Source organism: Mustela putorius, unplaced genomic scaffold (assembly GCF_011764305.1).
Source record: "Mustela putorius furo isolate JIRA1106 unplaced genomic scaffold, ASM1176430v1.1 tig00000281_pilon_pilon_pilon, whole genome shotgun sequence".
NCBI classification, from domain to species: domain Eukaryota; kingdom Metazoa; phylum Chordata; class Mammalia; order Carnivora; family Mustelidae; genus Mustela; species Mustela putorius.
Window position 1 is genome coordinate 13,550,393 of NW_025421343.1, and position 12,452 is coordinate 13,562,844.

The window sequence follows — 12,452 nt, forward strand, 5'->3', positions numbered from 1 at the left end:
CCACTGCTTCGAAAGTCTGTCCCAGCCCCTGAGTGGGACAACGGGGGACTGCCGGGCCCTCCTCTGCCCCAGCCCCTGGATGAGCCCTGATGGCAAGCGGGGGAGTGAGGATTAGCTCAGGGCAGGTGGTGAGGGCAGAGGGTCAGAAAAGCACTCATCTTTATTGGACAGCCTCGGGGCCACCTCTGCACTGACCAGGCAGCCAGAAGAGGAGAAAGCGGGCAGGAGGCGGGGGTCAGGGAGGCGCACACCCTCATTTCCAGTCCTTGAAGAATTGCTTGAAGATGGGGCTCTCGCGGCCCTGGGGCAGAATCTCCACCTGCAGGAAGACCGGGGGAGAAGTCTAGCCCACGGTTCCACCAGGCAAGGCCCTAGCGGAGCTGTGGAGCAGGGTACTGGGTGCCAGGCCTGAGTCCACATGGCTGCCCAGGTCACGGATGCTCCTGGCCAAGAAATAAGCCAAGAGAGGGGACACAGCTGAGAAAACAGATGGCTTCAAGCCCTTGGGTGCATAGTCCAAGAGATGCAGCTGTCATCTCTGAGCCTTATCAGCTCCCCTTGGAATGACTCATGGAGTCACTGTGCTGGGGCAACGGGGGCAGGACAAGCCGGAGACCAGGGCCCAGAGGAGGCACACACGCTGCCTGCACCAGGCTCTCTGGGCTGCCAGAGGAGGGCTGCCCAACGTCCCCTCAGAAAATGTGTACTTTTGGGATGCCTGGGTGTCTCAGCTGAGCATCCGACTCTTGGTTTCGGCTCAAGTCATGGTCTCAGGGTCGTGAGATAGAGTCCGCATTGAGCAGAGTCCGGTGCGCTCCTTCCCTCTCTCCCTCTGCCCCTCCCCCATCATGCTCGTGTGCGAGCTCGCTCTCACTCAGATAAATAAATCTTTTAAAAAGGAGGAGAAAACACTATGTACTTTTAAATGTTGAAGGATTATCGCTTCTCAGCCTTTTGGCTAAGATCAAGTGTAAATGTTGAAGGATTAAAAGGGCTTTCAACCTGGAGGGGCCCATAGGGAGGCCTGACTGTTCCTGACTGTGCCCGAGGATTTCCAGCCCTTCTTGTCCACTCTGCAGGTTAGGGGGCCACAGGAAGAGCCCCAGGAGGGGGAGGGGGGCACCAGGTGTCTCCTCACCTGAGTGTTGGGGGCATATCGCATGCGGGAGATGAAGTCCTCGGCCACTTGGAGAGCCGCCTGCCGCTCCTTCTCGTTAGCTTTTCGCCCTGGGTCAATGGGAAGGGGAATTTTTAAAAAAGAGCGGGGACCCTCTCTAGCGTACATCCCATTTTTTCAAGGAAAGCGATCGGGGGAGGGCGGTCCATAGATAGCTGGCAGCTTCTCAAATAAATGGACCAGGAGGTGCTAAGATGCTGAGGAGTCTGGAGGTGTGAAGTCAGGCCTGGAGACTTCTCCTAATCTGGCAGCTCCAAATGGGATGGAAACTCTTCTTTCTGCCTGCTCTAATGGAAACCTTCTGCTCAGACCAGGGCCCCATGGATGCTCAGTTAGTGTTCCCCCATGGCATGAGACTCTACATCGAGAGCCCCATCCAGGACCCCTTACTGCTGGAATCTGTCAACTGTACTGTTGACGAGTATCAGCAAGTATCAAGCCTTTTGTGTAAACCTAAATAGGACAAAAGGGTGTGATTTATTATTACCTTACTCCCATGATGCCAGAGCTTATAAAAAGCAAGACCATACAGTTATTCATCCCCTCCTGTGGGCAATCCTGTTAGTGCAAGATGTGCTCTGGGTAAGGCAAGATACTTCTCTTGCTAGCTCCAAGTTTTCTTGTTTTTTTTGTTTGTTTTGTTTTTTAGATTTTATTTATTTGAGGGAGAATGAGTGAGAGAGAGCATGAGAGAGGAGAAGGTCAGAGGGAGAAGCAGACTCCCCAAGGAGCTGGGAGCCCAATGCGGGACTCGATCCTGGAAGTCCGGGATCATGACCTGAGCCGAAGGCAGTTGCTCAACCAACTGAGCCACCCAGGCGCCCCAGTTTTCTTGTTTTTATTTGTTTTTCTTCTCTGGTTTTTCTTTCCAAAATGATTCAGTTCTTTGCTTGGGGTTAAATTCCCTTCCGTGGGCATGTGGGAACCCCTCAAGCTCGGAACTGGTTCCATGGGAAAGGTACCTTGTGGCAAGAGGGGAAAAGGCAGCCCCAGTGCCCGGTCTCCTACCATCCCCGCCCCAGCTCACAGAAAGCAAGGAGAGCAGCTCCTTGCTGCTCTGGCTCTTACCTGAGCCCGGAGTATTACTGGCCAGTAGCAGCTACCCTGGGACCACCTAATCCCTCCCCATCTTCCTCCCCAGGCTAGGCTGCGGGTTTCTCTGGGCTTTGGTTGCCCCCACAAATATTTATTGAGCAAATGCTATTTCGCCACAACACTGGAGATGATATTGTTCCTGCTCTCAGGAAGATTATAATCTGGTCAGGGAGGTAAGACACGCTCGAGAAAAGAGAAGCATGGAGAAAGAAGTTCCCAGGGTCAGTCGGAGACTCAGGGATTTGTTTCAACATTTTTGGAGTTAAACCAAGCGAACAAGCTTGTACACAACAGTGTTTCTATCTCCAGCCAATGTAATTTCTTGGGAAAAACAAGTTCTACTAGTTCATTTCCCAGGGCACCAAGTGAGATCTAAGTTATCAAAAGTTTCTGTCATACCCCACGGCAGAATGGCAAGACTGGGGTCCCAACAGCCCTGAAGACCTAGGGGTGCTCTAGGACAGCAGGCCCCAAAATGTGATCCTGGACCAGCAGCAAGGCCTGGGAACCAGTTAGATATGCAAATTCTTTGGAGGGGGGGTGTCCAGCCATCCATTCTAATAGGCCCTCCGGTGATTCTAAGGCTTGCTGATACTTTAGAACCCCTGCCTGGAATTTAGGGGTGGGAACAGCAGAGAGAAAAGGCTCAGCAGCTCCCTGGTGCTGTTTTTGAAAGCAATCAGGCAGGCTGAGCCCCAGAATGGGAAGCATGCCCAGGTCTGAGCAGCTGCAGGGGCCTCAGGCTAGAATGGAGAAGCCACGTGTACCTTTCCAGATGTAGATCTTGCCACAGAGCCCGTTGTCCAGCACAAAGCAGTCATCAGACAGCAGCAGCTCAAGGGCAAAGGGACTGGAGTCGGCCACCTTGGTCAGGTTCATCTGTCCGGTGGCATCGGAGACCTGGGGGAGGACGGGCAGTGCCAGATCCTACCCGCTGCCCCCAGCACACAGCCCTAACCTCCGCCCCTAGACCACAGCCCCCAAGGTCCCCACTCATGGCCCCAGCCCAAGGAGCAGAGAGGAGACTGGGCACACCGACCCTCATGTCACCTCAGTCACTGCAGCGCCAAGGAAATTAAGTGGACTCCAAATCACAAATGAATGGAACAAACCCCAAAAAGTAAAGCTCAGCATTGGTTTCATACTTCCTTTTCCAAGAATGGGGGAGAAATGAAGTGGTCTTTATCTCCTCAAAAGGGCCAGGCATCCATCTGTTTCCCATCGTCACCCCGCTCGGAGTCCCAGATAAGCCACCCTGCTGCATGGCCCAACCTTCCCTGGGCTTCCCCCTCTCCCTTCAGCACACCCTGCCCCGGCCCAGGGCAGGCCCAGAGTGCCCACCTTATACAGAGCTGCGGCCTGGGCGTTTGTCCGGTCAGCTGTGAGGTCTTCCTCGGGGTTGCCCTCCTTCAGAGCTGGCTTGGGGCCCAGGACCTAGAGGGGCCACAGCAGGCCAGGTTTCCAGGGACTCCTGGGCATCTGCCCCAGACCTTCCCAACCCATCATGCCTGAGGCTACCACGTCTGGGGGAGGCAAACCGTGTCCTGCACAAGGGCACCCAGCAGAGGCGAGTGAGGGCTGGGTCTAGCCCAGTCCACCTGCCAGGGCACTGGTCCATCCACCCAGAGGGGCACTTTATTCTAAATCGCACAAGGCACCCTGTAAGAAGCCACAGCCCTAAGCAGTACCCCCAGACCACCCATCCCCACCCCCACCCCCACCCTCCTCTCCTGACCACCCTCCTCCCCACAGCTTCTCCCAGCTGCCGATCCCAATGTCCCCCAACCTGGATCATCTCAGCGGGCTCTTCCCCATCCGTGACGATCTCCACCTGGGCCTTGCCCTGCCGCTCACTGTCCCGGATGGCCAGAGCCAGGTCCCATGCCTTGTTGCGCTCCAGGATGTTGGACTTGCCACCACACCAAGCGAAGATGTTCTGGAGGGAAATGGGGAGGCTCAACTGCCTGTATCCAGCCTGTTGTGCGCATGTGTGTGTGTGTGGGGGGGGGGTCCTGAAGACCTGCCCCTGGGGGCAAGACCATCTAAGATGACATGACACTTTTTGCGAGAGTGTTTCTGTGGCCAGCCTATGTCCCTCCTGCTTTCCTTTTCTCCCCAAGGCTCACCCACAAATACATAAAGTCTTGATCTTGTCTGTAATCTATTTCCCCTGACTAGAAAGTAAGCTTCACTAGGCCAGGAGTGTTTTGCTTTGCTTTGCTTTGTTCACAGCCGTGTGCCCAGTACTTAAACAGAGACTGGCACATATCCAGACACGTATTAAATATGAATGAATGAATGAATGAATGAACGAATGAGTGAGGGGAGGGGTGACTGGCACCCTGGAGCCCCGTATCTCACACCACCACCTGCACCCTGCTGCACTGGTCTCCTCCCTCCACTCACTACTGCTCACCCTCCTCACACACTGCCCGAGGTGGGCTGCCTGCCTGGAGCCTTCAGTACAAGGTGCAGTCCAGACTCCTCGAACAGTCTCAGGACCTGGGTCTCAGGCTCCGCAACAATTTTCGCTCCCACAGCTCCTGTCCCCACTCAGGGTCTCAGCCCAGCTAGTCCCCTCCCTGCCGTCAGCATGTGTTTCTGCACCTCTCCCCCTTCAGTGCCTCAGCCTCCCCTGGCCTGTCCCTTCACCGGGAGAGGCAAGTCCCCCCTTCGAGAGGGTCTAGTCAGATGGCTCCTGCCTGGGACAGTGGCGTCAGCGCCCGCTAGAGGGAGCCCTCCCGGCCCCAAGCACCCCTCAGCACAAGTCCTGCTCGGAGTCCTCATGGCATCCCAGGGAGCATTACAGCAGGTGACAGGCCTGTGGGGGCTGCCTTCCCAGGGCAAGCCATTTGTGGTCCCCCGGCAGGCTCTGAGTAGGCATCAGAGACTCCCTGAGTGAAGGGCTGAGCGGACAAATGAATGGGAGGTCTGGCTGGCACGACCTTGGAGTTACAAAGGCTCCAAGAGGAGGAGACAGTGGGCTGCCGTGTTAGAGACACTGGCTAGACGGCAGAGGGAGGTTTCTGCCTTTCTGAATGTTTTTAAGATGTTTTGTAAAGGCTGGAGCGGCTTCTCTCCCGCTCTCTGGCACTCTTAAAAGCCGGGTGCCCACATGGCGCTCAGCCCTGCCAGCCTGCTCACCTGGCCCAGGTCCAGGATGAAGCAGTCCCCGGTGTTGAAGCTGTCCCAGCTCAGTGCCCTCTCGGTGGCCCGGATGTTCTTCTTCCCCTTCACCTGGTACAGTTTCTTGATGGCAGCTGGAGCGGCCCCGGGGGAGGTCTTGTGAAATGCTGAGTCCACTCCGCCCTCCTGCAGCCCAGACCAGCCAACCTTAGCAGGCTGATGGGAGCCCCCCCAATCCTCCACAGCCCCTGCCAGCGGGGGATGGGTGGAAAGTGGGGAGGACCCAGGCCTGAGGGCGCCTGGGCCTCCTGCAGGGTGAGAACTGGCTGGAAGGAGGAGTGGCTTGGAGAGAGGCCGCAGGCTAAGGGTGCCAGAAGGTGGGCTCTGACCTGGTACTTGAGGCCACGTGGGAAGTAGCTCATGAAGAGGTCGGACTCATTGCCCTGCACCTCTCGGTGCTGCACGGGCCGCTCCCCAAGCAGGGTGTTGAGATGCACGGCCAGCATAGCGCAGGCCCCCTGCTCGTCCCGGGAGGACTGCTGGCCTGCAGGGGCGGGGAGGGGCAGGCAAGGCCCGTGAGACCCATGCCAGCCCCAGCTCCCGCCGGGGCCACACCCCCAGCTTGGCCCGCAGCCTCCTTACCTATCCACAGGTGCAGGTGGGACAGCTCTTCCGGGCCATTGTGCAGCACGAGGTAGGAGTCCCCCGAGAAGAAGACGCCCTGGCTCTCACGTGCTACAGGCACTGGCTTCAGTTTCTCCACCCGCCATACATGCAGGCCAGGATCCTGCACTGAGGCTGGGAACGGAGAGCCGCTGCAGGAGGGAAGCAGGGGGGTGGTGGTGGCCAGGGCCCAGGAGGAGTGGGCCCAAGCAGACACCGGGGAGGACCGGGGTGGGCGGGGGACTGTGGTGTGGGCATGAGGGAAGCTGTGAGGAGGGCAGTTCTTGAGGAGGAAGGGAAGAAGGGAAAGGGGATGGGGCATATAGCCTACCTCTGGGGGAGGCGTGTGTACATGCTGTTTCCGGTTCTAGAAAGACAGAAGAAGCCGTTATGATTACAAATGTTATCACAACCACCCTTCACTTTGGTCTGGGGAGGCCTTTCCAGGTGTCAAATGCTATCATATTCATTAACAATTTCATCGCAAGAGCCCAAGAGATTACCCTGGCTCCATTATGCAGGCAAAGACACTGAGGCTCAGAAAATCAAAGTACAAAGCTTGTGAGTGGCTAGTGAAAACTAGGTTTCTGACTCCTGTGCCAATGTCTTTCTCTTGCTGTGACTTCTCAGCCATACCTCTCCTCTGCTTCCAGAACCCTAACTCTGGTCCTTACACGAGACTGACTGACACACAGCTCTTTAAGCAATAACTGCTTATATTAGAAAAGTAAAAAATCAATAACTTAAGTTCCCACCATAACAATGCCAGAGAAGGAAAAGAAAATTAAACCCAGAATAATCAGAAGAAATGAAATAATAAAAATAAGAGCAGAAATCAATAGAAATAAAAATATACATATGGAGAGAAAATCAATGAAACTGGGTTTTTTAAAGATTTTATTTATTTATTTGACAGAGATCACAAGTAGGCAGAGAGAGGGGAAGCTGACTCCCTGCTGAGCAGAGAGCCCGATGTGGGGCTCGATTCCAGGACCCTGGCATCATGACCTGAGCCGAAGGCAGAGGCTTTAACCCACTGAGCCACCCAGGTACCCCAAGAAGCTGGTTTTTGAAAAAAAATCAATAAAACTGATGAGCCTTTAGATAAACTGATTAGGAAAAAGAAAAGACATAAATTTCCAATTCAGAAATAAGAGAATGATTCACTACAGATTCTACAAATATTAAAAGGACAAAGAGAATATTACAAAAACTTATGCCAATATATTCAACAACATATATGAAATGGGAAAATTCCTTGAAGGATATAAATTATGAAAGTTCAATCAAGAAAAAAATAGACTACCTGAATAGTTTTCATATTTATTAAAGAAACTGAATTTGTACTTAACCCTCTGCCTCTAATTCCAAGTCATGGTACATTCTTTTTTTTTTTTTTTTCATTCTTCCTTTCTTTCTTTGAGAGAGAGGGAAAGGGAGAAGCAGACTCCCTGCTGGGCAGAGTTCGATCCCAAGATCCTGGGATCATGATCTGAACTGAAACCAAGAGTTGGATGCTCAACTGAGCCATCCAAGGGACCCCCAAGACATGGTACATTCTACCAAAACTTTAAAGAAGACAAAGTACCAATTCCATTTTCCAGAAAATAGGAGAGAGAACTTTCCCAATTCATTCTATGCCCCCAGCATTATCCTGATATAAAAAACAAGATAAATATATTATAGAAAAGAAAATTAGCGTGTACCTGATTCTAGAAGGACCTTGAGGGACTGAGGAAATTTTTCCTCCCCCACACCTCAAATGTCATGTTATTCTATAGGTCAGTGAAAGCAATCTTTTTTGGACAAGTTACTCAAGAGGGAAATGGTAAAGGCAAATATTTCAAAAATATAGATTATTATTATTTTAAATCAGCAAATGCAATAGCTACAGCTTCGCTTACCATCTGTTTCCTATGTTCCTATTACTACACAGCTTCTTTTTTTCTTTCTTGGCTTAAAATGCACAGCCCACACTAGCCAGCACTGTAACACAATTCATGCTGGGCAGGTGAACAGCATCTGTTACTCAGGGTAAGGGCCTGGGGAATTTCAGGATGAAGAGACAAATGGGCACCATGGGGAGCTTTTTGGGGCCTGGAGAAGCAGGAAGGGCAAAGAGCCATCCTTAGGGGATAAGCAGGAGAGGAGAGGGTGTTGGGTCTGAGCAGAAAACGGAGGGAAAACAGGAGCGGTGGTAATGGCTGTCAAAAACCACGGGAATCATGACTTCTTTTCCATTCCTAACTCACAGCAGAGCTGAAGGCATTGTTTGGACTCACTCTTTCCCAAAGCAGGAGGCAATGAGGGGAAATTTGGGGAGGGAACCTTTAATGTTCCTCCATTCCACAAAAGGTCACATGCTTGCCCACATCCCTTGCCACAGGCCGCTCAGCCTGTGACTCAGGTCTGAAATGGTGGGGCGGCTGTCCCACGCCCCAGCCAGCAGGGAGAGATAGTGTGAACAAGAGGGCCAATTGTGAGCTTTACTATTTTTCCTTTTATGTCCCTGACCGGGGAGCTCAGGCCATACCTCCGAAGCAGGCAGCCCCCCATCGGAACTGCGGGTCTCCGGGACCCACTTGGCCACCTGCTTCTTCATCATCCTCCCTGCCTGTTCAAATTAGCTTGGGATCTTATAAAAACACAGCTGCCCCAGCCCCAGGCCTGGAGATTTTGATCACAGAGGTGTGGAGTGGGGCGTGTGCATCTGCATTTTGAACATACGTTCCAGGTGATTTTCTGCTGCCTGTTAACTGGCCAGAAAGGCATCTCACACCTGCCTGTACATTAAAATCATCGAGTTCAAAAAAATATCCCAGTGTCCAGGCCACACACCAGAACAGTTGAAATCATAGTTCCCGGGGTGGAGTCGGGATGGAGGGCAGGTGTGAGAAGTCCCAGGGAGACTCTAAAGCTCAGGTCGAGGCAGGAACACCTGCCATCCCGTCAGATCCCTGCTGCTTGGCCTTCTGCTCTAGGGGCCATCAGACACCTCTCCCTTCCAGCGACTCTGCCCAAGCCCACAGCAGCTTGAGCTTGCCCAGTGTGCACACACCTACCCTCAAGTCCAGTGAAGCCCCACCACCCTCCAGGCCCAGACCAAACCCCAGCTGTCCAATGAGCCTGCCAGGACGTTCGGCAGTCTTTTCCGGGAGCACTCCCAGCCCTCTCACTCAGGAGCAGATACTCCAGTCTCTACCTGCAGGTTGTCTATTAGGATGATCTGGCAGCTTCACATCTCAGCCAGAGCCGCAGACTCAACTGACACACCTGTGTTCCTCCAACAGCCCAAGACAGGCTCCGTGCAATTCCATACAAAGTCTACACTGGGAGCTTGGCACTGGGCAGAGTGATGGTGGGGGCACCATGAGAAAGAACAACCCATGTCTCATGGTCTACCTGGAGGAGACAGAGAGCAGTCGGGAGCCATCACACCCAGTGGCGCCACAAACTTCCCCTAAGTGGGCAATGTCATAGAATCACAGATGTCAGCGTTAGAAAGGGCCTAAATACTTATCTAATCCTGTTCCGCATCTGCCTCCCAACACATGCCCATGCGTACACAGTGCAGGAATCTCTTCTACAGCATCCCTCACCATCCTCCTCTTGCACACTTCTGGTGATGGGGAACTTACCACCTCACAGGATAGCCTCTTCCACAAATACCTTTTACCTTAAAACCTTTGCTTCTTCCCACTCTCGGAGTACTCTGAGTTATGGATCTGCCTACCTCCCCTACTAGGCTATAAAGGCCCTTTGGGCGGAGACAGTATTTTGCCTCTCTGAACATAGCTAGAACCTGATGGGAGCAAAATATACCATCCCAAAATAAGCCTCTTTGGCATATTTTAAACCGGCTATTTTTAAGAAGCAGCAGACACAGGTAACATTCTGAAAACGAAGTAGAAGTTGTCCTTGGTAAGAGACATTTACTCTTATAAGGGAAATCTCCCTTGGTAAGGGTGTCTCCCCACGGCATCAGGAAGGGAGGGGGGATGACTGTAGCAACTTATCAAAGGGGGAAGCAGCCACTTAAATCTTCGTAACAATCTTTCCCTTGTTCATTATGCCTTTCCTGGTAACCTCCTGTAACTGACCCCCAACATCTTTTTTCTTTAACATAAGATGGTATTTAATGGTATTTCTAATGGCTTCAATCATTTCAGGGTGTTTTCCAAGTATACAGGAGGTATACACGTGATTAAACTGTTTTTCTCCTGTTAATCTGTCTTGTATCAATGTACTAGACCAGAATCTAGAAGGGAAGAGGGAAAACTTTTCTGCCGCTATAAACCCCACCCTGTGCTGGGCACCCTGCGGGAGCTCAGAGGACATACAGGATACCTAGGACTTGTAGGGCTGTGATTCCGAGAGCAGCGCAGCGGGAGCCCAAGAGAGCACCGGATTTCACAGGCTGGGACAGGTTACAACAGCCCTAGAGCCAGAAAGCAGGGGCTGGGGAATCCAGAGAGACTGTCCTGAGGCCAGGAGTGGGGGAGGGTGCACACGGGCTTGCCCTCAAACAGCCCTGACTTCCTTAGGATCCCGCCTTTGAGGACAGCCTGGGGAGCCTGGGGAGTGGGGGGGCTGCTGTGATGCAGACCTTTAAGGCAATGCTTGACACCTGTCGGACCAGCTGTCCCTGCCTGCCCTCCTGTGCTATCTCCGCCCTCCTCAAGACACTGATTTTTGATCCGAAAAGGTCTCTTCACCTCGTGGTCCATTTGCCTCTAGTTGTGAAATGAAACAGCCCTACCTCACTCCCCAAGTAAGGGAGGCAGAGTAAGCGTCAACACTAGAAATGACAGCAGGTCCCCCCAGCCTGGGACAGGGGCATTCCCGGGGGCAGGGGGGAGCTGGGTCCAGAGGCCTTGCCTGGGGAATCTCTAGCTAGTGCTCTTTTCCCTGACACCAAGTGGAGCTCCTACTCTTTCAAACCTCCTCCACCTTTCCCTCCCTACTTCCTCTCCTTCTTCTACCCCAGGCTCCGGAGCAGACCCTCGGCTGAGGTCTCACAGAATTTGCAAAATAATGGGCTGTGCTACAATTTGAATTCAAATTCTCTGCCCACTCCCGCAACCACTGCAGCCCACCCGTCTACAATCAGGCCAGTCCAGTCTCAGGGACTCGCATCCTCAAATCTGTCAGGATATCTGCACCTCCTCTCCAGCCAGGCAGGACACGCCTGACCCAGCAGTGCGTCCTCAGTATCCTAGGCACAACCCGCCCACCTCCGGGGCATCCTTGGGGGCTCCAGACAGACCATAAATGTACCTGGAGCCTGGCACAAAGCTGCCAGGACAGCGGGCTGGGGGACACCGGTCCCGGACAAAGCGGCTTCCAGAAATGTGAGTCTCTGCTTCCAGACCCTGGTAGCCAACCCTCCCCTGCCCGCGTTAGAGGGTCCCAGGGAGAAGTCCCAGGGGCCGGCTCTCCCTCACCCACCCAGCCACTTTCACCTTTCCGCAGCGTTCCTTCCTGGCACTTCTGCTTTTCAGATTCTTCCTCCCAGCCCGCCCCACCCAACTTCTCACTTCCCGAGGTCCCGGGCGGGGCTGCCCCGCCCACCTGCCCCGCCTGGCTCCGACCCCGCCCCGCCTGGCTCCGACCCCGCCCCCGTGGAGCCTGGTCCCCTCCCGCCCGGGGAGTGGGGCCGTGCTGAGGGGCCAGCCCGCTTCAATGGAGAAGGGCGAGCACTGGGGCCCAGCAGGGAATGCTTCCAGCTTGGCTCCTTGCTGGCACCCGGCGGGGCATGGGGTGCTAACGTCCACACCGGATGCGGTGGTTTCCCCATAGTGGTCTCAGGTGGCTGCAGGCCAGGGTAGCCTCTGAGTCTGGGACCTGCGAGGAGAGCCCCAGGAGAGCTACCACACTCACCAGCCGCAGGCGGACCTCTCTACCAGCCCCAGCCTCAGCTGGGTTAGTCATATTTCCTGGGTGGGGTCACTGCCTCTGCAGTGACTTCTTCCTCCTCCCCCAGACTTGCCTTTCTCCTTGCCCTGAATGCATACATTTGATTTTTCTTTTTTTTTTTAAGCTCACTAATGAGGGAGTATCTGGGGTCTAGAAAAACATTCTTTGCTGTGTCCTGCATTCAAAACGTCTCCCAAGTCTACCCTGGGTCATCTTCTCGTTCACCAGATGTTTGCGGACACACAGTCCTGGCACTGGGCACTCTGAGGGATGGCAATAAAAGGAAGGGTGGTTTGGGGCACTTGGCTGGCTCAATGGGTAGACTCATGATCTCGGGGCTGTGAGTTGGAGCCCCACACGGGTAAAGCCTACTTAAAAAAAAAAAAAAAAGGAGTGGTTCTGTCTCAACCTTGGAGCCATCTTGCCTTCATCACATCACAGGACCCTGGAGCTAGTCTGGCCAGCTTGCTTGCAC

At 53.7% G+C, this 12,452-nt stretch overlaps 1 protein-coding gene across 3 annotated transcripts; it reads right to left on the reverse strand.

Moving 5' to 3' along the window:
* Positions 1 to 142: 142 nt before the first annotated feature.
* CAPG (capping actin protein, gelsolin like) lies at positions 143 to 11,621 on the reverse strand. Of its 3 annotated transcripts, none has more exons than XM_013051205.2 (10): positions 11,524 to 11,621; positions 6,393 to 6,428; positions 6,041 to 6,213; positions 5,788 to 5,942; positions 5,417 to 5,584; positions 4,059 to 4,208; positions 3,614 to 3,706; positions 3,040 to 3,172; positions 1,139 to 1,227; positions 143 to 319 (listed from the first exon to the last, which is right to left on the reverse strand). In XM_013051205.2, exons 2-10 carry the CDS (start codon positions 6,413 to 6,415, stop codon positions 254 to 256), a joined length of 1,050 nt encoding a protein of 349 aa, XP_012906659.1. In that variant the 5' UTR covers positions 6,416 to 6,428; positions 11,524 to 11,621; the 3' UTR covers positions 143 to 253. The 3 variants fall into 3 exon arrangements, with proteins under 3 accessions (XP_012906659.1, XP_012906661.1, XP_004742369.1); XM_013051207.2 differs by having other exon boundaries at positions 11,510 to 11,548; XM_004742312.3 differs by lacking the exon at positions 11,524 to 11,621 and adding an exon at positions 11,339 to 11,517.
* Positions 11,622 to 12,452: the final 831 nt, after the last annotated feature.